Source organism: Ochotona curzoniae, unplaced genomic scaffold (assembly GCF_017591425.1).
Source record: "Ochotona curzoniae isolate NIBS_2020 unplaced genomic scaffold, NIBS_Ocur_1.0 contig_64, whole genome shotgun sequence".
NCBI classification, from domain to species: domain Eukaryota; kingdom Metazoa; phylum Chordata; class Mammalia; order Lagomorpha; family Ochotonidae; genus Ochotona; species Ochotona curzoniae.
This window is the reverse complement of record NW_024466502.1, coordinates 42,080,379-42,106,531: the sequence shown is the minus strand read 5'-3', so window position 1 is coordinate 42,106,531 and position 26,153 is coordinate 42,080,379. Positions and strand designations below refer to the sequence as shown.

Here is a 26,153-nt window from a genome sequence, read left to right as displayed (position 1 = left end):
GCCAAAGATGCCAAAGTTTGGCATGTGTTAAATACCAGACAAACATCTCCATAGAGAATGGCTTGCTGCCAATATCTGGCATGTCCAGGAATCCTAAATGATCTCATATTTAAAGCTCATCCTCATACCAGCCTTTCCACACACTAGACTAACAAATATGAGTTAAGTGTCTAAATACTTGTAAAAGGTAAGGCACCTGTGACCTAACTAAATTATAATGTGAGACTGGAATGGGCCTCTTTATCCCTGGGCCTCAAAGTGAGTACCCTAAGGTAAAGTCTTTAAGAGCTACAGGGGAATCTTGGGTTAGAATAATCCTCTTCCATATTTGCAACTAGTTGTTATACCACTTTTGCGGTATGGAATGAGTAACAAAGCAGAACACTGAATTAGAATCAAACCCTATAAATTCTTGGGGTGCTAGGGTTTTTGCTTGTTTGTTTTTTTACTCATAAGGTAGAGAGACTAGATTTGGGGAAATAAGATTCAATAAATAAAGCTGAGCTCTATTTGTTAGTGCTGGTAAAATCATTCCTTGAAAATGTCTTTTCTTTATGCATACTTGCCATGAGAAAAGACAACAATTTATCTGTGTAAGAAAATTTAACTTGGGAGAAAATTACTAGTATTATTGTACCAGGTCTTCCAAATAATTAGACGATCCTTCAATTAAACAAGAATCTACTCCCTTGCTTTTAAAATAATTGCTTAGGCTTCAATTCTATTGAAGAATGAGCAGAAAAGTCACCCTATGAAATTACTCATTAATATTTGATGAATGATTGGGTCTTAGGGACCTATATGGTCCCATAAATCATGTTTCTCAGCTGAGACTGCCTATGTTCACGTGGGGATAATTATTAACTAACCCTTTGAGGATTTCAGGAATTGAGTTCTTGTCTCATTTTCTAGAATGAAGAGTAATGAATGAAGTCCTCAGAGCAACATAAAAAGGTAAAGATGGAGGGCAGACACACATACATACACACAACCACAAATGTACATACATGACTCTATCTATCCTAGAAAGGCAACACGATTTAATGATCAAGAGCCAGATTCTAAGTGAAAAAATGAACAGGAGACATTTATACCTAAACTATCATGATACTTGGGAGAATATTATGAGGTCCTTAACAGTTGGCATACTCGAGCAATCAGATGTTAAAAAATACACCTCTTGAATATTCCCCTATTACTCTGAGTTAACAAGATCAGTTTGTTCAAGTATCCTAGCTCAGGAAACTGAAGCTGAAGCTGCAGAGTGAAATGAGTGACACTGATTCCGGATATTCTTCTCCCATTTGGACACAGGTGCTATTTCCACTCTACCCATAATGACAGAGCATGGTTTTTAACCATACACTTAGAAAACTCTGGCCTTTTCCAGGAGACCAGACTGCCAGACCTGTCCTTTCATTTTCCCACACATACCTGCCAGGAGCTGGCAACCACCAACTGCAAGACAGAACTGTCAAGGGAAGTGTTTCTGCAGAAAGGGCACTTGGCAACAGCAAGAGCTTTTCAGCAACATGGTCCCTGTGGTCTCTTATCTGGCTTTTGGCTCTGACCCAGGTCTGGCGAAAGATAATAAATACCTGTTATAGGAAACATGAAAAGTACACAGAAATATGTTTAAAAACTTACTCATGATCTCACCACTCAGAGTGGGGACTACCAATATTCCAGGAGAGTAAAAATATTTTTTTATGAACCAAAACATCTAAATAACATTTAGTTGGGTTCATATTGCATATGCATTGAATCCTGCTTTACTTTTTCTATTACAAACTTTCCTCCTTGTTAGAAAAACATTCTTTGTAACCACCATACAACCTGTTCTATCAAAAGATAATGATTACAGAGATCAACAGGAAGCATCAGATTCACTGGCTGGGGTGGGGAGAATTAAAGATGGAAGACTGATTATCCTAATTACCAACTGTCATTTGCAAATCCTAAGCATTACAGGGGAGAAGGTACAATGGAAAAAAAATTGAATTAGCACAACTCCAATGAAGCTACTTACATAAACTTGCAAATAATGAAAAGATAGTTGCTAGTAAAGCTACGACAATGTTTTATTTATCTAATTATTTTTAAAGATTTATTTACTTTTATTGGAATGTCAGATATACAGAGAGGAGGAGAGACAGAGAAGATCCTCCATCTGTTGATTCACTCCCTATGTGGCCGCAATGGCCAGAGCTGTGTCAATCCAAAGCTAGGAGCCTGGAGCTTCTTCTGCGTCTCCCATGTGGGCACAGGGTCCCAAGGTTTTGGGCCGTCCTCGACTGCTTTCCCAGGCCACAGGCAGGGAGCTGAATGGGAGGCAGGGCTGCCAGGATTAGAAATGCTTCCATATGGGATCCCAGCAGCACGGGCCAAATGGGGACTTTAGCCATTAGGCTACAGTGTTGGGCCCTTAGTGTTGATTTAAATGATGCATGGACATCTATGGTTCCATGGTTTGTCCAATCATAATAGAGCTATTATCGTTACTGTACCTTTTCTATGTCTACATACACAAATATTGACCATTGTGTTAGAATGGCACAGAGTATTCAGCACAGTCATGCGTTATAAAGGCTTGTTACCTAGAGCATTATGGAATATCATTTAGCTCATGTATATAGTAGACTATACCCTGAAATAGTCTATGATGTTCACACAATGATGAAAACATCTAGAAATGTGTCCGGTTGTTAAACAACAGACAACTGCATCAGGGAAACAACAGAGTGGTTATTTTTGCAAGACCAAATCTGATTGCTAAGATTTACTCACATATTTTTTATTGAATAAGAGGGAAATACCTACATCTTAAAAATATGAAAATATCTTCAAAAGAGCTCGTACTCCCAAGGTAAGTACGATATTGTCAATGTGACATTGCAGTTTGACATTAGATTTCCGTTGTTAGTAGCTTTTAGTGCAGCGTGACAATGACAGGACTGCCCACAACTTAGGCATTTATTCCACCTCCTCCCAAAGATTCTTCTCAAACTCTAGAAAAAAACAAACAAAAGTAGCTTTTAAGCTCTACCCAAGCATTTTGTGCTCATTGGAGATCTTGATATTAACAGTCCCTCCCTTTGCTTCAGAGCCATCTGTGGGGAGGGCTAGGCCCAGTTTACAGTGAGGAGGAAAAAACTAGGACCTGGGCACTGAGAAGAGACTGTGGGTTACCGCAAAAATGACAGGACAGAAGATCAGATGAAAACTGCATCCCAGCCCAAGGGTTGTCAATCCTCCCCTACCTGGGGCAAACAAGCAGGATTGCATTTTCTTACTTTCACAGTGGAGAAAAGAAAACCTTTTTTTCATGGTAAAAGCTGTTTCACCAAGACATGCTCTGCACAATTTCATGTTTTGAAATTAAACTCTCTAAAGAATTAAGAACTAGTATCTACTTGCTTTGCAATTTGGAAGCCAATGTTACAAATTGGATTTAAGGCAGAAAATGAAAAATGTGTCTTGAGAAGAAAATGACAATACATTTTCAAAAGAAGAAAGCATGTACAAATTTACTCATTAAATATTTGAATATCTACTCCATTTTAGGCACATTTCTTTGATGATTTTCTCTCTCTTTTTTTTTATTCTTCACATTGTACTTCTGGTTATCAGATTCTTATCCCCCTGGGGCAGGTTTCTCAGCTGTGTCACCCACAGGTCTACTGTTTGGTTTTACTTATTGCAGTTGGTACATGACTCTTTGTTTGCAGTCACTTGTGCCACTCCCTCCAGCAAGTTCCAGGTCTGGGTTCTTATGTCACATTTCCTCCATGGTCTCCACAGCCCCAGCTCCTAGCTCACCAGTCACCACCTTCTGTGACATTGCACTGAGACTGCACCATTGTCTGCACAATCTTTCTCCCACTTCCAGTTGGAGCAGGTCCCAGGATTAGGGAGACAGCAGGTGTCCTATATAGCTAGGTTGTTGGTGGGGCTGATCTTGCCAGAACCTGTTGGCCATTATGTGTGAGGGCCACACAGACCTATTTTGACCCGTACAATGCTATAGTTGGCATTATTTTCCTGTGGGACCAGTGTAATCCACTGAGCTCAGTGAATTCTAGCCAAGCTCAGCACATGCACAGCTCACTGTTGTCCCCTGCAATCTTGAATTCTTTGCCACACGCTGTAAGAAATGGGCCTGATGAGCCATTACTAGAGTTCTTGATGTGCTGGCTGTCAGGTCTGAGGGCTCTCTGGACCTGTCTTGGATGGAACTTCTAGGGTGCAACATTGTTGCAGTTCACTGAGTCAGAAATGAGTTCCCTCTCAGCAGCTCAGCCTATGCTCAGTCCTTTCTCTTGTCTTTGACTCCTTAAACAAAATGGTGCCTGATTTGGCTCTAGGAGGCAGACTGGGCTGTGAAATCCACCCTGTTCCGGCACTGCCTGCCTGGCATCTGCGACTTTGTTTCTGTTTCTGGTCAAATCAAGCAGAACAGCAGGATGGGTAGTTCTTTGTCTGGGTTCACTTCTGGAGCTCCTGGTAAACATACCTTCCCACCTGGTTGTTGGTGGAGTTCTGGCTGCTGATGGAGTTCAGATCGCCTTTGGCTGAATGCCTTTGGGTATCAGTCACTGTAACACCACAGTTTCTACTGCTTTCCTGTGTCTACCCCTCTGCTGTTGTGTCCTCTTCTACTTCCTCTCTGGAATGTGCCCTCTCTGCTTCATACTGGTTAATGTTTCTCCATCCGTTTAAACGTGTCCTTACCCTATTCTGCCATCATGATTCTCCTCAAGGTTGTGCTTTTAAAATTAAGTACATTTTTTATGTATATTACATATTTAGTGCAATATATAAGCATGCAAATATTCCATAAATTCTTTTTTTCAATGGTATGATTCTGTAGCTGAAATACAGACCCCATGAAGAGATATGAATTGGCAGATAACAGGACTTCTACTACCTCTTAGAAGCATGGGCAAATTTTGCTCAAGGACCTCTCCAATTTGTACAATCTTCAGAGGCAAGTCACCTGGTTCACCCAGTCCTGTATTTTAAAAATGTCAAATGTCCAATGATAATAGACCCTGACATTATTTTCAGTGATATTAAGATATTAATTTCACTGTCATCTTCTTATTGATTGTACCAGATGAGACATTCATGTAAGAATCAGGCCTTAACATATTTTCAGGTGTCTTTGATTTACAGGCCAGGTCTTGGATGCCAAATTTATTTATCCTCCAGGTTCCCCACACAGGTGCAGGATCCCAAGACTTTGGGCCATTCTCGACTGCTTTCCAAGATCACAGGCAGGGTGCTGGATGGGAAGCAGGGTTGTCAGCTTTAGAACTGGTGCCCATATGGGATCCTGGTGTGTTCAAGGCGAGGACTTTAACTGCTAGGCCACCATACCGGCCCCAGAATACAGATCTTAATAAATAAATAAGACTAGTAGTAATGTGAAATAATGGCTACAAAGTGTTGCGGGGTACAAGTGAGATCATGCCATACATGAATGTCTAAGTTTTTTTTAAGGAGTCTTTATTAACCTAGCTTGGTGATAACAGGGCCCACTTGAAATAGCAAAGCACAAATCCATATGGCAATCCAATCAATCATAATCCCCAGAGGAACAAATGGTCATTCTCCTGAAGTCCATGCATTAAGCTGAAGACTTATGTCCCAACTTCCCCAACAATATAAGTTATCCTATGAGACATGCAACAAATAACCTGGACACACTTATTAAGCTGCGAACATTCACCTTTCCCTGGCTTCTCTACCCAGATTTCACTACTGCTGGGCTTTACCTCTCCTGGAACGCCTGATAGTACACAAAATAGAAATACAAAGCATTTTAGCATTGCTATCTTCATTGTCCTACCCAAGCAGTGAACAGAGGGTGAGGAATACAGGCACACAGGGACCATGCTCAGGGGACACCTGTCCTCACAGGTGCTGGGGAGGCCAAGAGTCAGAGTGCCAGAGCAACAGAAGCACACAAACAAGAGAGCGAGCCCCTCCTTATCATGAGCCTTTATAGGGGCTTGTAACAGGAGTGGTTACACAAAAATACAATACTACCCCCTCTCAGGTGATAGGTAAGAGTCGCAGTTGGGCAGAAGGGTGGTGGGGGAGTGACTTGCTAGCTCGTGACACTGAACTAGCTGCCTACCTCACCACGAAAATAGCTTAGAAACCATGATGGTAAGGTCTCTTTGATACATACGTCTGCTAAGGAAGAGGATATGGTTGCTCCTGGTACAACTATAAAAACTGCTGTTATGGCTTCTTGGTAAAATGATTGCTTCTGAGTGAAGTATGTGAATTTTATTAGTTGTTTCCTTTCTTTGTTCTGGTTGAGCTTTTGCTGTCTGCTTTTGATGGCAGGCATTTGGGGAGGAAAAAAAAACAATCAAAAGGAAGATTATGTTTTTCTGTAATTAAATCTAACAATATTAACAATAAGATCAGGAAAATAAATAATAATCTTGGCTGAAGACAAGAACCATCATAGCACCTAAAAAACTATTTGAGGCTATTTGTTCTCTGGTAAACATACAGTAACACACAGCCATGCATAGGATAAAATTCTGTCTGTGCATTATGTCTTTGGCATTCACCAATTTTATCCCATGGCAGACTACTATACATAAAGTGACAGAGTATCCCATAAGGAGACAGACTGGAAAGTAGGTTTTATGTTAAAACTAAGTAACCATATGTTATCAACTCTGCCTTTTAAAACACAAAACTAGACTTTTCAAAACATAAGCTTAAAATCCGGTCTGAACAAGGAATACAGTGACCATTTTTAAAATCTTAAACTTGCTTATTTGCTTATCCTGTTCAGATGAGGACCCGTTACATTAAATTAGCTATGGCAGCCCAAGGCTGGAGGAGCAGAGCCTGAAGTCTACCACATTGAGTGAATTACATTCTCATCAATATTCCAGGTACAATTACCAACTCATTATCTGCTTGTGATTTCTCATGGGTAGTTTGCTTTCCTGGACCACATTGAACCTCTCAACATTAATCAGGTTCCCCATCACCATGTTGCAATGTATGTACAGGGAATGTCCAATCATTCCAACTTTAGTCTGGACTTCTCCCCTCCCCGCAAAAAGAGTCCAGGCAGCAAAAATCCATCAAATGGGAAGAAATCAGCTGCATTTAATTCAAAGTCTCTCATAGTTTATCCACTATTTTGGAAGAATTCCATAATGACTTTCTTCTAATAGTAAAGTTAATGAAGAATTGATTGCCATTGTTTCTACAAGGTTCCTCTGCCCCAACACATTTACTAAACACTTGCCTAAATTGTAGCTTTTAAAATATATAAAACAGAAAACTCAGCTTATGCCCATATACCTCATTACAGACCATTGCAAAATTATTCTACACTTGATCTTAGCCAAAAAGCCAAGAAGCAGTTGCAGAATTATTCTAATTATATATTTTGGTAGACTGTCATATTTGTTCAACCAATATAAGTCTGGAATATTCAGGTCATCGAAGAATAAGCACAATAAGTTGAATCACAGAACAAGTGCTTATTTAAGGAAACAGATGTTGTTCAGGAAAAAAGACTGCATCCAAAATAGTGTTTAAAATTAGCTTTAAAGTCTCAGGTACTTGCAATTGGTCAGAGAGCAATTGGTTGGTAGAGGTCTCTGGAGGAGGATAGCGCTCACACACTACTCAAACACTTTTATATTTGGAGGACCCAGCCTTACCCATTGACTTGGCTTCCTAACTTTTTTGTTAGGGAAATGTCATGCCTTCCTCCTGCTCCCTCCTCATCCTCCCCTGCAGATACAGGAGAAAGGGGGGAAAAAAAGAGTGAGAAAGAGAGAGAGAGAAACTGAAACATTTGTCCCACTCACCTTCCTGCATACCTGACCTTCCCCACCCTAATTTGAGGCCCACGTGGGTGTGCATCCTTCTCAATTATGTAGACATTATTAAAATTTTAAAAAGGTATTGGCAGACATTTTAGAGTTGGGATTTAGTGGGGGGTTCATTTTGTTGTCACTCTCAGCTGAGATTCAGTTCTCATGCAACCCTGATTAGTTCTTACAAAAGAGTTGTTACCTAGGATACACTTAAACAGCAGAATGATGGACTTACGACTGAATGTGAAGGGCTATACTATTGTAGTGATACACTGGAAATCATTGGGAGATGGGTGGAGGTTTTTGAGGAGAGTAGGGAAATCCCAGAGCCCATCAAACTGTATCATAAAATGATAAAATAATATTTTAAACAAACAAACAAACAAAAAGAGTTGTTACCAAAGGCGGAGTCTGGTCCCTCGCTACTCTCTGGCTTCCTGTTTTACCATATTGGTGTCTTCCACTCACATGGGCTCTCACGAGAACACCATTTAGCATGTTGTAATGGAGTAAGAAGTCATTCAACAGTCCCAAGCCTCCATTATCTTGGAGAACCCAGGCTGGCTGCTTTCCTAGCACATTTATGCAGATCCAGTCTAAACCATGGAAATCAGCTGCAGCAGTAGCATTGGAGGCTGGCCATCCAAAATTTAGAAGAGGTGTCCAGTTATTGTCACCTTCTAGATTTGATTGCCACAAGTTGAATTTTGAATGCTATGATCCTAATTTGAGTCAAATAAATTTTAATTAGTGTTTTATAGAGTCATTTAGATTTACTAAGAATAACCGCATGAACACATGAGATTAAGTAAGGTCTCACTAATTCAGATTGTGTTAACTATCATGATTCATGGACTAAGAGTCATGGACATTATCTTTTTATAAAAAGAGAATATGCTCAGATGAAGTTTAGAAGACTTGGCTTCAAAGGACATTTAAAATGTTTACATGGGCCATCACTTATATACAACGATAGGTGGCAGTTCTCCCTAAAACTGGTCATAGTTGATATTCAATAATTATTTGCTGAAAGAATGAAAATGTTAAGTTGAACATATAAAGCAAGTTAACCCATTAATTAAGGAACGGGTCTTCTGTGATCCTATGGAGTGTGCTTTAAATTATAAGCATTTTAGATTATTATTTATTTTCATTTTATTTGAAAGGCAGAGACAGAGGAAGCTCTTCCATCCACTGGTTCACTCCCCGTAAGCCCGCAAATGTTAAAGCAGACTGCAGTGAGTCAAATCCAGGCACTCTGATTTGAGACGTGGGCTTTCCAATTGGTGTTATAACCACTGTGCCAAATGCTTACACCATAGATAGATGCTTTAGACAACCAGTCTACAAATCAGATGGTCCCCTGTATCTAACTGCCCAGAAGAAGTCTGGATTTATGTTTTGTTTTGTTTAAAAACAAACAAAAAAGGGGACAGAACTGTATATTGGATATTTCAGAAGTAGTTACACTGGTACTTCTGCAAAGTCCCTGCAGATTGAGAAGGTATATTTCATCAAGTGAGTCTTTCAATCTACATCTTTTAAAATGTATTAGAGATTATTTATGTACCATAAAATCCACCCATGGTAAGCATACATTTCAATCTGTTTTAAGATTTTCACAGAGCTGTACTCATATACCATCACCACAATCTAATTTTAGAATATTTTCATCACCCTCAAAAGAAACATGCCCATTTACAGTCATCTCCATTGCCAACCATAAACAATACTAATGACTTTCTGTCCTATATTTCTGGCACCGATATGGGATATCTGTATCTCATGTTGTGGCCTACCCACCATGCCACATGGTTAGCTCTGATAGTTTTCTGACTCATTCACCAGCATTTATTGACTTCTATACATGTAATTTAGCGTGATGTTTAACATGTATTAGGGTTTCAAAACCAAATTTGTTGAGAGAAGTTTTGTTTAATGATTATTTAAAAAGTACGGTCACGGCTATGATGAGCTTTATTAGCATCAAATGTCAAGTCAAATGGGAGAAACTTGTTTGGTTTATCATACCATGAATCCAGTGGATTAATGAATAAGATGAAATGAACATGAGCTTAAAACCAGACCTACTGTTGAAATGAACTGTAATTCCAAGGTAAAAAGGGTGGGAAGACAAATAAAAATACATTGAATAAATAACTAGATGGATAAAAATTTTTAAAAAGCAAACAAAAAATATGTGAAGTAATAATAATTTATGATAAATGACAATAACTAGGGAATATCAAAATGGCAGAATAGGGTAAGGACACGTTTAAACGGATGGAGAAACATTAACCAGTATGAAGCAGAGAGGGCACATTCCAGAGAGGAAGTAGAAGAGGACACAACAGCAGAGGGGTAGACACAGGAAAGCAGTAGAAACAAGAGTGTGGGGTTACAGTGACTGATACCCAAAGGCATTCAGCCAAAGGCAATCTGAACTCCGGCAGCAGCCAGAACTCCACCAACAACCAGGTGGGAAGGTACGTTTACCAGGAGCTCCAGAGGTGAACCCAGACAAAGAACTACCCATCCTGCTGTTCTGCTTGATTTGACCAGGAACAGAAACAAAGCCGCAGATGCCAGGCAGGCAGTGCCGGAACAGGGTGGATTTCACAGCCCAGTCTGCCTCCTAGAGCCAAATCAGGCACCATTTTGTTTAAGGAGTCAAAGACAAGAGAAAGGACTGAGCATAGGCTGAGCTGCTGAGAGGGAACTCATTTCTGACTCAGTGAACTGCAACAATGTTGCACCCTAGAAGTTCCATCCAAGACAGGTCCAGAGAGCCCTCAGACCTGACAGCCAGCACATCAAGAACTCTAGCAGTGGCTCATCAGGCCCATTTCTTACAGCGTGTGGCAAAGAATTTAAGATTGCAGGGGACAACAGTGAGCTGTGCATGTGCTGAGCTTGGCTAGAATTCACTGAGCTCAATGGATTACACTGGTCCCACAGGAAAATAATGCCAACTATAGCATTGTACGGGTCAAAATAGGTCTGTGTGGCCCTCACACATAATGGCCAACAGGTTCTGGCAAGATCAGCCCCACCAACAACCTAGCTATATAGGACACCTGCTGTCTCCCTAATCCTGGGACCTGCTCCAACTGGAAGTGGGAGAAAGATTGTGCAGACAATGGTGCAGTCTCAGTGCAATGTCACAGAAGGTGGTGACTGGTGAGCTAGGAGCTGGGGCTGTGGAGACCATGGAGGAAATGTGACATAAGAACCCAGACCTGGAACTTGCTGGAGGGAGTGGCACAAGTGACTGCAAACAAAGAGTCATGTACCAACTGCAATAAGTAAAACCAAACAGCAGACCTGTGGGTGACACAGCTGAGAAACCTGCCCCAAGGAGAAGAATCTGATAACCAGAAGTACAATGACCAAGAGCAAAGAACCAAGACCAAGACAAAGGCAAAATAAATACTACTGAAGAAACCCCTGCAAAGAAGCAAAACTCTATTCCAACCTCAGAGTTAACTTTGGAAGATTTGAGAAAATGGGAGATACAGAACTCAAAACACTTGTTTTATAGCTTAACAGCGAGAAGCACATAAAGCAGGTGTTCAAGGAATTTAAGCAATATGTCACACTAGAAATGAATCAAATGAAAGCTGATCTATCAGAAATGAAGAATACAGTGGAGCAAATGAAAACTACAGTGGAGAGTCTCCAAAATAGAATGAAGGAAGCAGAAGAAAGAATCTCAGAATTGAAAGATATTTCCTGCCACCAGGGGAAACAATCAAAAAGCTGGAAGCCGAAAAAAAGCCTTAAAAAGTATTCCAGAATTGAAAGACATTATTAAACAGTCTAATATAAGAGTTACGGGAGTCCCGGAAAGTGCAGAAAGAGATACTGGGATTAAAGGTTTATTCAATGAGATAATAAGGGAAAATTTCCCTAATCTAAAGAAAGAATTGGGAAACAACATCCAGGAGGGGCACAGAACTCCCAACAGGCTTGATCAAAAGCGATCTTCACCAATACTTGATCATCAAGCTCTCTTCAATCGAACATAAGGAAAAGATCCTTAAATGTGCATGTGACATAAAGGGATGCGAATTAAACTCACAGGAGATCTCTCACAGGAAAGTCTACAGGCAAAAGAGAATAGAACAACATATTCCAGATTCTAAAGGAAAAAAATTGCCAGCCCAGGATAATGTACACAGCAAAGCTTTCCTTTGTCTTTGAAAATGAAATAAAATTCTTCCACAGTAAAGAATAGTTAAAAGAATTTGCCTCTTCCAAACCTGCCCTACCAAAGATACTTAAAGATGTTCTCTTGACAGAGAAAAGGAATAGCACCCAACAAAAGCAAAGGCAAATGTGAAGAACATCCCAGTAAAGTGACAACAGAAGACTAAACCAATGAACAACCCATTCCGAAAATGGCAGGAACAAATTACCACCCATACATAGTAACCCTCAATGTAAATGGTTGAAGTTCAATCAAATGTCATAGATTAATAGATTGGATTAAAAACAAAAGCCATTTATTTGTTGCCTACAGGAGACACACTTCACCAACAAAGATTACATCTCATGGATTTTTATTTTTTTGTTATTGTTAGTTTTATTGCTTCAAAACACTTTCTTCTGATTAAATTCTTCACTGACTCATAGACCATACAGTAGCATCATTTTCCCCAAGAAGCTTCTTGATTTTCTTTTTCATTTCTTCAGCGACACATTAGTCATTCAATAGCATGTTATTTAACTTCATGGTGTTGTCGATTTCTTTTTTTCTTCCTGTTGCTGATTTTGTTTTGTGGCTTTTCATTTAAGGGGATATATTAGTAGACTGTCATATTTAGTAGCATGCTATTTTACTTCATGGCATTGTCAATTTCTATTTTTCTTCCTATTGTTGATTTTGTATTGTGGCTTTTCATTTAAGGGGATGTACAGTAACTGTGAAATGGAGACTAACATATCCAGATGTGAGGATACAATACAGTATGCATCTCTACTTCCAGACAAAGATGGACTCCCAATTAAACTGTTTACTATATCTTGACAACAGGATGTGGACTCTCTGCCATTGTCCACGCCCACAATGATGGACATATGACTGTGTATGAAGAAGTATATTATAGTAATGATAGAGAGGAACACGGTGGGGAGTTAAACTGGGGAGGGGATAAGGGAAATGCCAGGGGTCTATGGAACTGTATCAGAAAATGATAACAATAGTAATAATAATAAAATATAATAAAAAGAAAAAAAGCACACCCTTTTATAATTAGCAAAGACATTTAAAAACAGTTTTAGTCACTTTTAGTCACAAATAGGCAATTTTGATAAGATCATAAATTTAATTAAAAATGTTTTAGAGAGATTAGCTAAATGGAACTTTTAAAAATAGAACATCGTATCTGAAATCATTTTATTGGTTTTATGCTTTGTGTGAGTTCTGTGACTGGTCATGCCTATGATCACCAAGCAGGTTTTTGAGCAAACAGCTCTAAAGTTCATCAGAACGAAAAAAGCTTATGAATCTCCCACATCCTTAGACCAGGAAAGAAGAAATACATTTCTAGAACCCACAGAGCTAAAGATTTCGATCCTGTTCAGCATTTAACATAGCACTCTGTGCCTTAACAAATGCAAAGCTATCAAAAAAGGAGACATGGGCTCAGCTCCTATCTTCTTACCAGTTTCAGTGAACTTTGCTTCTTAAAAAAAACAAAACAAAACAAAAAACTGCATTGGGCATGATGTTCCACAAAAAGAGAGTTGTCAGCAAGCTGTTATAGGCTTAGGTTGTACAAGGAGAGTTTTCAGGGATCAAGTCAAGAACAGTGAACGAAATATAATACCATTATATGCTCTTGACAAAAATATTTCATAGCAAGCTTTTTTCTAGTGCTGTCACTTTTGAACTTGATATTCTTTAGAAATATCTTGTGAAAAGTCCTGCAGCAAAGTTCATGTGACAAATTCTGTCGAAATATGACTACATAATGTGGGACTAAAGAAAATGTAAGAATTTAAGTTCCTGACATATGCCTGACTGAAAAAAGAAATTTAGCTCCTTTCTCATAATGCCTTTCATTGTGGGTATTTCTATCAATGGTCTTGCTTAATAAATAAGCAAATAATTTGGGATCAACACTGAGACATTTTTTACTCAAAACATATATTGATGTAATTGTGACATTCATTTTTGTGTGTCAGTTATGAGTGGAATAAAGAAATTCTTTCAAATCATCAAGATGAACCCATGCAGTCGACATTGCCATGTGTCAGTACCTGTCTACAGATAACCGGGGCAGGAGAGCACCTGCACTTCTTCTAGCGTTTATGGAAACTTTGTTGGCATCTTTGGCACCAACTTCATATTTAACTTAGTGAAGAGGCTGAGGCAGACATACGTTTAATTTTCCTAACTTTGAAAAGTGTGTGCATAGCTCCTATAAAGAAACAAATCTATTTTGCTTGGATTTTTCTCCTAAATGTCATCATAGAATTTCCTCTGGAACTCCAACATTTCTTCTTTAATAATTTTATCATTCTTTCAAAGTTTTTTGTAAATATCCTTCATAGGCCAATTACACTGTGGCCTTCAAAATATTTTTGATCACAATATTAATAGGATTTTATTGTGTGCTTCTGATTCCAATTCGGTTTGTACTTAGTTTAGGCTTTTATTCTTTTTTTAAAAAGATTTAATTATTTTTATTGGGAATACAGATTTACAGAGGAGAGACAGAGACAAAGATCTTCCATCCGGATGGAATGGAGCTGAGCCGATCCAAAGCCAAGAACCAAGAGCTTCTTTCAGGTCTCCAATGCAGGTACCTGGTCCCAAGCCTTTGGGCCATCCTCTACTGCTTTGCCAAGTTACAAGTAAGGAGCTGGAAGGGAAGTAGAGCAGCCAGGATAAGAACTGGCACCTGTATGGGATCTCGGCAAATGCAAGAAGTAGGACTTTTAGCCACTAGACTACTTCGCTGGACCCTCTTTAATTCTTCTTAAAACAGATAGTAAAGGGCCCAGCGTGGTGGCGCAAGTGGTTAAGGTCCTTGCTTTGCACGTCCGTGATCCCATATGGGTTAGATTTGGGTCTCACTTAGGAAGCAATTTGGGTCTCACTTAGGAAGCAATTTTGTTTGTTTGTTTTGTCAGTTTGGTTTATATGCCAGATTTCAGTCCTTTATATTTAGTTTTTAGAAAACATATAGAACAAGTACATGGGGCCCAGCGTGGTGGCGCAGTGGTTAAGGTCCTTGCCTTGCACGCCCGGGATCCCATATTGGCGCCGGTTCTATCCCAGCAGCCCCGCTTCCCTTCCAGCTCCCTGCCTGTGGCCTGGGAGAGCAGTTGAGGAAGGCCCAAAGCTTTGGGACCCTGCACCCGCGTGTGAGACCCGGAAGAGGCTCCTGGCTTCGGATCGGCATAGCATCAGCCGTTTGCGCTCACTTGGGGAGTGAATCATCGGACGGAAGATCTTCCTCTCTGTATATCTGCCTTTCCAATAAAACATAATAAAAATAAATCTTTAAAAAAAAGAGATAGTAAAATCAGAAAAGATTTTGGCTTTTTTTTTTTTTTACAGATTGATTTATATTTAAAAGGGATAGAATGAGTGAGAGAGATCTATGGTTTACTTTCGAAATGGCTACAGTAGCTGGAGCTGCATGGATCTGAAGGCAGCAGGCTCCTCAACTCACATATGCGTACTGACACCCGAGCCCTTGAGCTGAATGAGAAGTAGAATAGCCAGGACTGGAACCTGGAACCACGTGGCATGCCAGCACTGCAGGCAGTGGCTTTATTTGCTTCACTACAGTCCCAGCCCCTAAGATTTTGGCTTTTAAGACTGCTGATTTCCTGTTTCTTTTCTTCAATGAAATTAACTGGAAATAATTTGAATACAAACTACTAAATTATTATTTTTTTTCCCCCTAACAGAGAAGAGGGGAAAAGAACAACTTAAGAAGAGTTCCATTCTAGGGAATGATCTCAACAGCCACGCATTCTCCTTGAACATTGAGTCTTGAGGTACCTAAGGGTTTGGTGAAGTGAATCTTTGATACAAAGAGGTATTGACTGCTTTCATTTGTACTGCTTCATCTGGTTTTTGTTCACATTGGACAGATTTTTAAAATTTTCAAATACACAGTGGAGTATTTGCAAATATGGCAAATACTCATGTTTATTTCTGCAATTTGATTCAAATGCAAGTGGATGCTCAGAATGTGTTGGAAACACCAAGTGATTATTCTCTATTTTATGGGCTCTCATGTTAATTAAACACTAACTGCTAAAACAGGAAAACATTCATCTCTGTCCTACATAAACAGCATTTTTGCTTCAATGGCTTTATAAAATGTATTTATTTTTATTAGGAAGGCATTTTTACAGAGAGGAGAGAGGGAAAGATGTTGCATCTGCCATTCCATTCTCCAAGTGGCCGCAATGGCCAGAGTTGAGCTGATCCAAAGCCAGAAGCCAGGGGAACTTCTTTTGTGTTTCCTACATGAGTGCAAAGTCCCAAGGACTTGGATTCTGCTGCTTTCCCAGGTCATAAACAGGGAGCTGGATTGAAAGTGGAGCAGCTGAGACCACATAGGATGCTGGTGCTTGAAAGTAGAGGATTAGCTTGTTGAGCCACAGCATTAGTTCTGTTTAATGGCTTTCATCACTCATTTGGCAACTGTTTTGACCAATGATGGATACTCTAATGTAATCAAATAATTGTTTTGTTCCTTTATCTTCAATTCCTATGTGGCCACAGCAAGGTCTATAACTGTCTTAATACGTCTCTGCATCAGAAGAAAATGGGACTCACATTCTCTGGAGGTGTCTGATTAGAAGACTCAAAACATGAATATTATGTAGAGATTTAATTTAACTTTAGTTGGGTAGAGCCAATGTTATGTTATGGAGGTACCTATGAAGGGATGGTTAGACTGACAGGGTATTTTCAGTCATTGTCCCCATCACTATTGAAGTTTAAAACCTCAGTGCATCCCATTCTCCTCATTTGCAAAATGCAGCAAATTTAACTCCCACTTTGCACAACTGAAATGGTTGAAGTAAAACATTTGAAGCACTTGGAAAAACATGTGCTACACAATCGGTGCTAAACAAATATTAATGTGGGGAAAATCAGAGACCTATTTGATTATGATTTCAAAAATCAAAATGAACAAATTACTCCCCCCCTCCCCACCTACTTTTCTTTTTTAATTTATTCAGGAGGAAGGGAGAGTACCAAAGTGGGCAGGGTATAGAGGAAGGCGCTAGGGCGTAGGGAGAGAGTTGTCCTATCCCCTGGTCCACTTCCCAAATGACTGCTGAGTGACGCCAGGAATTGGGAATGCAATCCAGGGCTCCCATGGGGGCAGCAGGATCCAACTACTTGACCCATCACCTGTTGCCTTTCAGGGTCTGCACTGGGAAGCCGGGAGAGGGACCAGGAATCAGGAACTGAGTCCAAGCACTGTGGTTTGGGATGTGAGCATCTTAACAGCTACGTCAAATAATCACCTCTATTTCTTTTAGTCAATGTCACCACACAGTTCTGCAGTAGTTAGAAATGATTAAGTAGTAAGGAAGTTTTCTAATACATTCAAAAGCCAGAAAACTCTGTAGAATAATCTCCAACATCTATATTGGTTCCATAGGGAAACCCGGAGCCCGTGTTGTAGTACAGCAGGCACCAGCTGGAGTAAAGGCTGCTCCTCTTCCAATCCAGCTCCCTGCTAACACACTTGGGAAGGCAAGAGAAGATGGCCTGAGTGTTTGGGCTCCTGCACTTCATGAAGCAAAACCAGGAAGAAGCTCCTAGCTTTGGACAGACCCCCCTGTAGGCATTGCAGCCATCTGAGGAGTGAACCAGCAAACAGGAAGATCTCCCTCTCTGTCTCTCCTCTGTAACTCTGCCTTTCAAATAAAAATAAGTAAATTAAATAGGTTAAGCCTTTATCTGCTTCATACAGAAGAAAGTCTGTATGCAATTATTATATGTATGTTATGTCTTCCTTGGCAAGCAAAAGCATTATGAATATTAACTTCCAATTAATATTTTTGAAAAATACTTGTCCAGCTTAAGAGTTCAGAAAACTCCAGATTTAGGAATAAACCTTGAAAGTTAGTTAAGATCTCTGTGATGACTTCTAAAATGAGAGTGACAGAGACTCCTCCCTGAAAAAGGTAGAATCCAATGAGTACTGCACATCGGTGTGCCCTCTGAGCCATAAATTCATATTTCTTACTTGATAAGGATGACCTCCTTTGAGGATATAAAATTGTCAAGCTGAACAGAAATAGCTTATATTGAAAAAACTAGCAGAAGCTACAAAAAGTAATGAGTTAGAAGCTGAACTATTAAAATTTTAATAAAAGTCTACAAAAAGGCATTTTGAGGTATTTACAGGAAGTTACGGAACACCCTCTAGGTTTCATCTAAAATTTTTCCAGAGAGAAAATTGATCGATAAACATGTTAGAATATTCCCCTGCAAATATAAAAATGTGTTCTCCTATTATGTTTATAATTCATACTTAACATTTGACTTCTTCAGATTGACATTTAAAAGTTACAAGTAAGTTCTATTGTATGACTAATGGGCTGGCTAGTCAGATTAATCGCTGGAGTGGAACGCTAGCATATTTTCTGCACACATTTCTTTGAATACTTATTTTGGTTCGTCACAGCCATCTGAGTGTAGGTATTTCCTTCCTGCCCTTCGAGGGCTTTGCGTTTTCGAGAATTGCTCAGTTTTAAACTCTGGCCCATTCTGCAGTTCTCATAAACAGTGAAATTGTGTTAACAATGTTTTCTTTTCTATTTTATGACAAAACAAAGCTTGAACATGCTCAAACATCCAGGCTGATGTGTAATATTCCACCAACTAGATTTGAGAGAACATTTCAGTATAGACTGATCTATCTCTGCTTCAGTAGAGAAATAATTTAACGGTATACATTCAGCAAAAGAAGAAGTGCAACTGAGTCTTTCAAAAGGTCAAGGATAATTAAGTGCTGGGTCCAGAGGATATAATGAGTATTATTCACAGTAGTATGCACTTAATATTTACATGAAAAAGAAGTTTTCTGTTGAAAGGTGACAATGCAATAACACTTTGCTGTTCAAATGTATCTGCTGGTTTTTATCTTCTATGGGTATGGCAAAGAGTGAGACACAGGAACAGAGCCTGCATCTGCTGATTTCATTTCCCTACAATGGCAGGGCTAAGGCCTGGAACTCATATCCAGATCTCCCATGTGGGGCTCAGTGTTCTAATGACCTGCCCTAAGCTGGGATTGAGAGCCACAGCCATGACTGGAGACCCGGAACCCCAATATGGGACACAATTATCTTAATGGGTATCTTAACTGCTAAGTCAAATGACCACTTAAAATGCTAGATCCTTGAAAAATTCGAGTTCCTTCATCAGAGAGCTGCTCTTACATCCTAGTGGGACTTGATGCAGCCCAAACAGAAGCTTGCAAGTGAGAACATAGACAAGAATTAAATGCAGAGCCTAGCACGGTAGCCTAATGGCTTAAGTCCTTGTCTTAAGTCCAGGAAACCATATGGCTGCTGATTCGAATCCTGCTGCTCCACTTCCTATCCAGCTCCCTGCCTGTAGCCTGGGAAAGCAGTAGAGGACGGCCTAAAGCCTTGGAACCCAGCACCTGCATGGGAGACACGAAAGAAGCTCCTGGCTTTGGATCGAATCAGCTCAGCTCTGGCCTTTGCGGCTATCTGGGGAGTGAACCAGTGGATGGAAGATCATTCTCTCTTTCTCCTTTCTGTATTTCCAACAAAAATAAATCTTTAAACAAAGAATTAAATGCATATGAAAAGCCCCTATTTTTCATGCTATCCTGGAAGAGCATTTAAACAACAAACCTTTTTATTTTAAAAGGAGTAACATTCTCAAATCCTGCCCCCCCCCCCGCAACATAGCCCCCAAACGATCATCACCCTTTACTACTATTCCAACAGCTATGAGCTTTAGTAGGGATATCTCAACTCTTCCATTCTGCAAGTCTTTGTTTCCCAGCCAAATACAACATAGGGCATTCAGGTGGCCTGCGAGGTGCCCAAGGGGCGCAGAGCTGTTGTTTTGGGAATAGCTAAAACTCTGAGCTAAAGCAACACACTGCAGGATTAAGAGCCTTTTCTTTCACACTGTTATCCAAAGAAACAGCAACCTGCCTGTCTCGGGTTGTAGTGCTGTTCCATTTAACAGGTTAGGACAGTTATCTTCCACTCAAGGACTGTTGAAAAACGTGTCAGACATGCCTTTCAACATTGGACAGCAGTCATTAACCAGAGGTATCAGAGCAGCAAAGCGGCTGGGAACATCATCATCTAAAAATATAGCCACTCACATACCAGTTGATGAATAAAACAAGCACCCTGCTCTGGAAATCTCTGCTTTTTATGAGCATATTACTTTTAGTAGTTATAAGCACTCACTCTGTGCCTAGTAGTTACATTAGCCAATTAAAGTAAAAAAAAATTCATAATTTATATCTTTTCTGTTTAGAGCAACAAACACATCCCGGTTTTGATGCAGGACACACAGGGGACTGTTGAGGATGAACTTTTATTTAATGATACATACATACACGCTGATCGCTTAACTTTCAGAAGTATGGAACCAGGTGGAAAACTCGAGGCCACTAAAAGTAACACGTGGAATCAGGAAGAGGCTTTTCAAACTCTGCCAGTAAGTTTAAATCCGCTTTAGCCTCCAGAGCTTCTGAAATAGGATTGTAGACCTGTAAATTTCAGGTTTCCTGAATAGGGGGGTCTAACCCTCCGATTCAGCATTTAATTCCCTCCCCTAACAACGCACATGCAGAAAATAAGAATTTCTCTCTAGACTTTCCAGCTGACTTTGTTATTTTCTGATTATGGGTGAATAGTTCATTCTCCATTCATAGTAAGGAACGTTTAGGGCTGGAAGGCTTTGACATATACTAGGAACAGCTTCCAGTAAATTGTCCTTGGCCGAACGTAAAGAACTATGCTCAGAGCCACGAAATCTGCTTTTTTTTTAAACGCTAACAATTCAGATGGTGCTTCTCTTTTTCTAGCCCTGAATTGGTTCTCTTTTCGGTTGCTACCAAGGCCATGTAGCCTCTTAGAAGTCAAACCTGTGGGGCCGCAGCCTGGACAATCAAAAGGTGGGGGGAAAGAAAGAAGACATCGCTGCGGGAGAGGCAGCTCCACCTGTTGAGGTCAGTTGGCTCACGGGGCTCGCCCCAGGTAAGGCTGGGCCGCGGCCACTCCCTCTGTGCAGAAGCACGCCGCAGTGGCTCTGCCAGCTCCTGCCCGTCGACGGGCGAGGGCAGCGCACGGCAGCCCCGACCGCGCTGCTCAGAAGGCAACAGCGATCGAGACGGGTCAGCGGCCTCGCGTGGACCCGGCACCGGAGGCGGGGGCAGCACGGGCCGGGGGCGCGGGCCCTGGTGGAGTGAGGGGGAGGAGGGCCGTGCCACGCGCCGAGGAAGAAAGCCTGACTCATGTCGTGGCGGCGGCGACAGGCTCCTGGGAATTGAAACTCGTGATGCTGTTGCTGCGGAGAAAAGCCTCATTACCCATTCCGCAGGCCGGGGTGGGGTGGGGAGGGGGACACCCCCCAGGGCGCGCCCCCCGAGACCGGCCCCCGCCTCGGCCCACGTGCGCGGGCCCGCGGGCGCGCGCCGGCCGCGTGTGAGAACGCAGGGGACACACCTAACCCGCACGCGCGCGCCCGCTCGCCGCCCCACCCCCCGGCGAGGCGCAGTCACTCTGTGCGACCCGGATTCGCTCCTTAGGCCGAGGCGTCCCCCCCCCCCCCGCCTCCCTCCCCGAGGCGAAGGCGCCTCCGGCAGCCTTCGGCAATTTCCGTCTCGAAGACCCGAAGCTCGGCCAGGCCCGAAGACCTGCCGCCTCCTTTCCAGTCAGACCCGGCTTTATGTCTGCGGCGCCGGGGCGCATGCGCAGACGCCATCTTCCCTCCTTTCCCCTCCTTCTGCCCCCTCCCGCCGCCGCCGCCGCCTCTCGCTGGCGGTCGCCCCTCCTCCTCCTGCGCTCGGGCGCTGGTCCCTCCTCTCCCGATGCCGCCAGAGACTGGGGGGTACGGCGGAGCCCGAGAAGAGCACTAGTAACAACCACCACAGCCCCCTTCTCCGCCCGACACCCTCCCTCGGCACCCACCCGCTCCCCCGCCCCGTTGGCCGACACCGACCAACCCCACCTCTCGTTCCTTTGAACGGCGTCGGCTGCAGTCGCTGCACCAGCCCCGTCTGGCCACCGACACCGCCGAGAAAAGGAGCCGTCGTCGCCGCCGCCACCGCCTGCGGCCCCCCTTCCGCCCGGCCCCGGGAGCAGCAGCAGCAGCAGGAGCAGCAGCGGCGGCGGGGTGAGGACGAACCGGCTGCGGAGGAAGAGGACGAGGGAGAGGCTCGCACACACCTCTGCTCCAGCGCTCGTCCCGCCCGCCCTGCGGGGAGGCTCGGGCGCCGCCGGCCCCTTCCTCCCCCGAGGACGTGTGCCGAGCCCAGGCGCCTGCCCCGAGGGAGGAAAATGCTCGGGCTCCATGGCTGCCAGTGATGGAGCGGTCCCTGGGCTCCCGCCGCCGCTGCCACCGCCGCCGCCGCGCCCCGGCCGTGCTCCGCGAGGACCCGGCGTCTCTGCGCGCCCGCCCGCGCCTCGTTGCTGGGCTCACCGTACCGGGCGCCCCGCCGCCGCCGCCGTCGTCGCCGCGCCGCTCGCAGCCGCGCCGCCCGGGCCCCCGCCGCGGCCAGCGTTTCCTCCCGGAGCAGCCGCCGCGAGCCCAGGGGGTTTGAAAGGGTCTGCGGGGCGTGGGGGGAGGGCCGAGCCGGGCCGGCGGCACCGGGAACGGGAGGTTTGAGCGACAGTGAGCTCGGGGCTCGCCGGCGGCGGCGAGAGGGAAAGGCGACACTCGCTCGGCGCTGCCTCTCCGTGCAGAGCGACCGGGAGGGCTTTTGCAGCGGCGGCCGCCGCCGCGGCGGGAGGAGGGGGCTGAGGTGGCTTCGGAGTTGGCCAAAGAAGGTGGGCATTTCTCGCTTTTCCTGCCCTCTCTCCTCCTCTCCCCTCTCCTGCTCTCCTCCCCCCCCCCCCGCTGCCCCGCACCCCACGTGAAGCGGAATATAAAGGGGGGTGTGAGACTAGAGGGAAAGTGAATGGCGAAGGACTGAGGGGGGTGGTCCCCCTTCGGGTCCCCGGCCGCCCTGTTCACCCTGGTTCATCCTCCCTTTCCGAAGCTCGCCCGCGAAGGCAGGAGGAGCTGCCGGCGCCTTCGGCTGAGGAGGAGGAGGAGAAGGAGGACTCGCGCCGGGAGGAGCGTCAGGTCCCGTTTTCCTCTCCGGCGTCTCGAATACAAAGATTACGGTGCAGAAGGAAATTGCACTCGCCTCCTCCGCCCCCCGGTACCCGACACAATGCACCAGCCGCCCGAGTCCGCCGCCGCGGCGGCCGCCGCAGACATTAGTGCTAGGAAGATGGCGCACCCGGCAATGTTCCCTCGAAGGGGCAGCGGTGGTGGCAGCGCCTCTGCTCTCGGTGCAGCAGGTACCGGCGTCGGGAGTACTGCCACATCCTCCGACGATTTTCCGCCGCCCTCGCTGCTCCAGCCGCCGCCTCCCGCAGCATCTTCCTCGTCGGGACCACAGCCTCCGCCTCCACAAAGCCTGAACCTCCTTCCGCAGGCTCAGCTGCAGGCACAGCCTCTTGCGCCAGGCGGAACTCAAATGAAAAAGAAAAGTGGCTTCCAGATAACTAGCGTCACTCCGGCTCAGATCTCCGCCAGTATCAGCTCCAACAACAGTATCGCGGAGGACACTGAGAGCTATGATGATCTGGATGAGTCTCACACGGAAGACCTCTCTTCCTCCGAGATCCTGGATGTGTCACTTTCCAGGGCTACTGACTTAGGGGAGCCTGAACGCAGCTCCTCAGAAGAGACTCTGAATAACTTCCAGGAAGCCGAGACACCTGGGGCAGTCTCTCCCAATCAGCCCCACCTTCCTCAACCTCATTTGCCTCACCTTCCCCAACAGAATGTTGTGATCAATGGGAATGCTCATCCACACCACCTCCATCACCATCACATTCATCATGGGCACCACCTCCACCACGGGCACCACCATCCATCCCATGCTGCTGTGGCCAGTGCATCCATTCCTGGAGGACCACCCTCAAGCCCAGTGTCCAGAAAACTCTCCACAACTGGAAGCTCTGATGGTGTTGCACCAGTTGCACCAGCTTCTGCTGTATCATCGAGCGTCTCACCTGCGTCTGTAATGACTAATATCCGGGCTCCTAGCACTGCAGGCGGGATAGGTATAAATTCTGTTCCTGGCGTTAATACAGTGAATAATGTCGGTGTTGCTGCTGTGGGTAGTTTCAGTCCTAGTGTGACAAGCAGTGTGCTGGGTAGTGCTAATATAAGTACAAGCAATATTCCTAGTGCTGCTAGTGTGAGTGTTGGGCCTGGAGTTCCTAGTGGTGTAAATGTGAGTATCTTGAGTGGCATGGGCAATGGGACTGTGTCTTCTGCCACGGCTGTTAACAGTGTCCCCAGTGCAGCCCCAGGGATGACTGTGGGATTGGTTTCAAGTCAGCAGCAACAACCAACAGTTAACACGTCAAGGTTCAGAGTTGTGAAGTTAGATTCTAGTTCGGAGCCTTTTAAAAAAGGCAGATGGACCTGCACTGAGTTCTATGAAAAAGAAAATACTGTACCTGCTACTGAAGGCGTGGCGATCAACAAGGTGGTGGAGACTGTAAGACAGAACCCGGTGGAAGTACCTTCTGAGAGAGAGAGCACGAGTGGGAGCTCTGTGAGCAGTAGTGTCAGCACTCTGAGTCACTACACAGAGAGTGTAGGAAGTGGAGAGATGGGAACCCCTACAGCGGGGGCACAGCAGCAGCAGCCGCTGCAGGTACCAGCTCATCAAGGGGTAGGCCTTCAACCCATGGATTTCAGTAGCACTGGGCCCCAGAGTTTTTCTCAGTCACAGATATCGCAAGTACAATTACAGTCTCAAGAACTGAGCTATCAGCAAAAGCAAGGTCTTCAGCCAGTACCTCTGCAAGCCACCATTAATGCTGCAACTAGTATCCAGCCAGCACCTGTGAATGTGGTTGGTGTAACTTCAGCTTTAGGTCAACAACCTTCCATTTCTAGTCTGGCTCAACCCCAACTGCCATATTCCCAGACGGCTCCCCCAGTGCAAACTCCTCTTCCAGGGGCACCACCGCAGCAGTTACAATATGGACAACATCAACCAATGGTTTCTACGCAGTTGGCCCCGGGCCATGGTCAACCGGTGACTCAGAATCCTACTTCAGAGTTTGTGCAACAGCAGCCGATCCTTCAGACAGCAATGTCCTCTGGTCAGCCCAGTTCTGCAGGAGTGGGAGCAGGAACAACAGTGATTCCTGTGGCTCAGCCCCAGGGCGTCCAGCTGCCAGTGCAGCCCACAGCAGTCCAAGCACAGCCTGCAGGGGCAGCGGGCCAACCTGTTGGCCAGGCTCCGACAGCAGTGTCTGCTGTACCTGCTGGCAGTCAAATTGCAAATATTGGTCAACAGGCAAACATCCCTGCAGCAGTGCAGCAGTCCTCTACCCAAGTTACACCTTCAGTTATTCAGCAAGGTGCTCCTCCATCTTCACAAGTAGTTCCACCTGCTCAAACTGGGATTCTTCATCAGGGAGTTCAAACTAGCGCTCCAAGCCTTCCTCAACAATTGGTTATTACACCCCAGAGTACCTTGTTAACTGTGCCTCCCCAGCCACAAGGAGTAGAACCAGTAGCTCAAGGAGTTGTTTCACAGCAGATGCCTGCAGTTAGCCCTTTGCCCTCTGCTAGTAGTATTTCTGTTACAAATCAGGTTAGTTCAACTGGTCCTTCTGGAATGCCTTCTGCCCCAACAAACTTGATTCCACCACAGAATATAGCACAAACCCCTGCCACTCAAAATGGTAATTTGGTTCAAAGTGTTAGCCAACCTCCCTTGATAGCAACTAATATAAATTTGCCTTTGGCACAGCAGATACCACTAAGTTCTACTCAGTTCTCTGCACAATCGTTAGCTCAGGCCATTGGAAGCCAAATTGAAGATGCCAGGCGTCCAGCGGAGCCCTCATTAGTTGGCTTACCTCAGACTATCAGTGGTGACAGTGGGGGAATGTCGGCAGTTTCAGATGGGAGTAGCAGCAGCCTAGCAGCCTCTGCTTCTCTTTTCCCGTTGAAGGTGCTACCGCTGACGACACCCCTGGTGGATGGTGAAGATGAGAGGT

General features: G+C 44.1%; 1 protein-coding gene across 2 annotated transcripts in view; it reads left to right on the top strand.

The window, feature by feature from the left end:
• Positions 1 to 23,098: 23,098 nt before the first annotated feature.
• The window catches only part of TSC22D1 (TSC22 domain family member 1), a 116,753-nt gene continuing 113,698 nt past the window's right edge, over positions 23,099 to 26,153 (top strand). The window contains exons 1-2 of one of the 2 annotated variants that reach the window (XM_040991365.1): positions 23,099 to 24,191; positions 24,438 to 26,151. In XM_040991365.1, coding sequence (XP_040847299.1) covers positions 23,291 to 24,191; positions 24,438 to 26,151 — 2,615 coding nt within the window. In that variant the 5' untranslated portion in view covers positions 23,099 to 23,290. Of the gene's footprint in view, positions 26,152 to 26,153 lie in introns of both variants that reach the window. The other variant, XM_040991364.1, reaches the window with a different exon arrangement.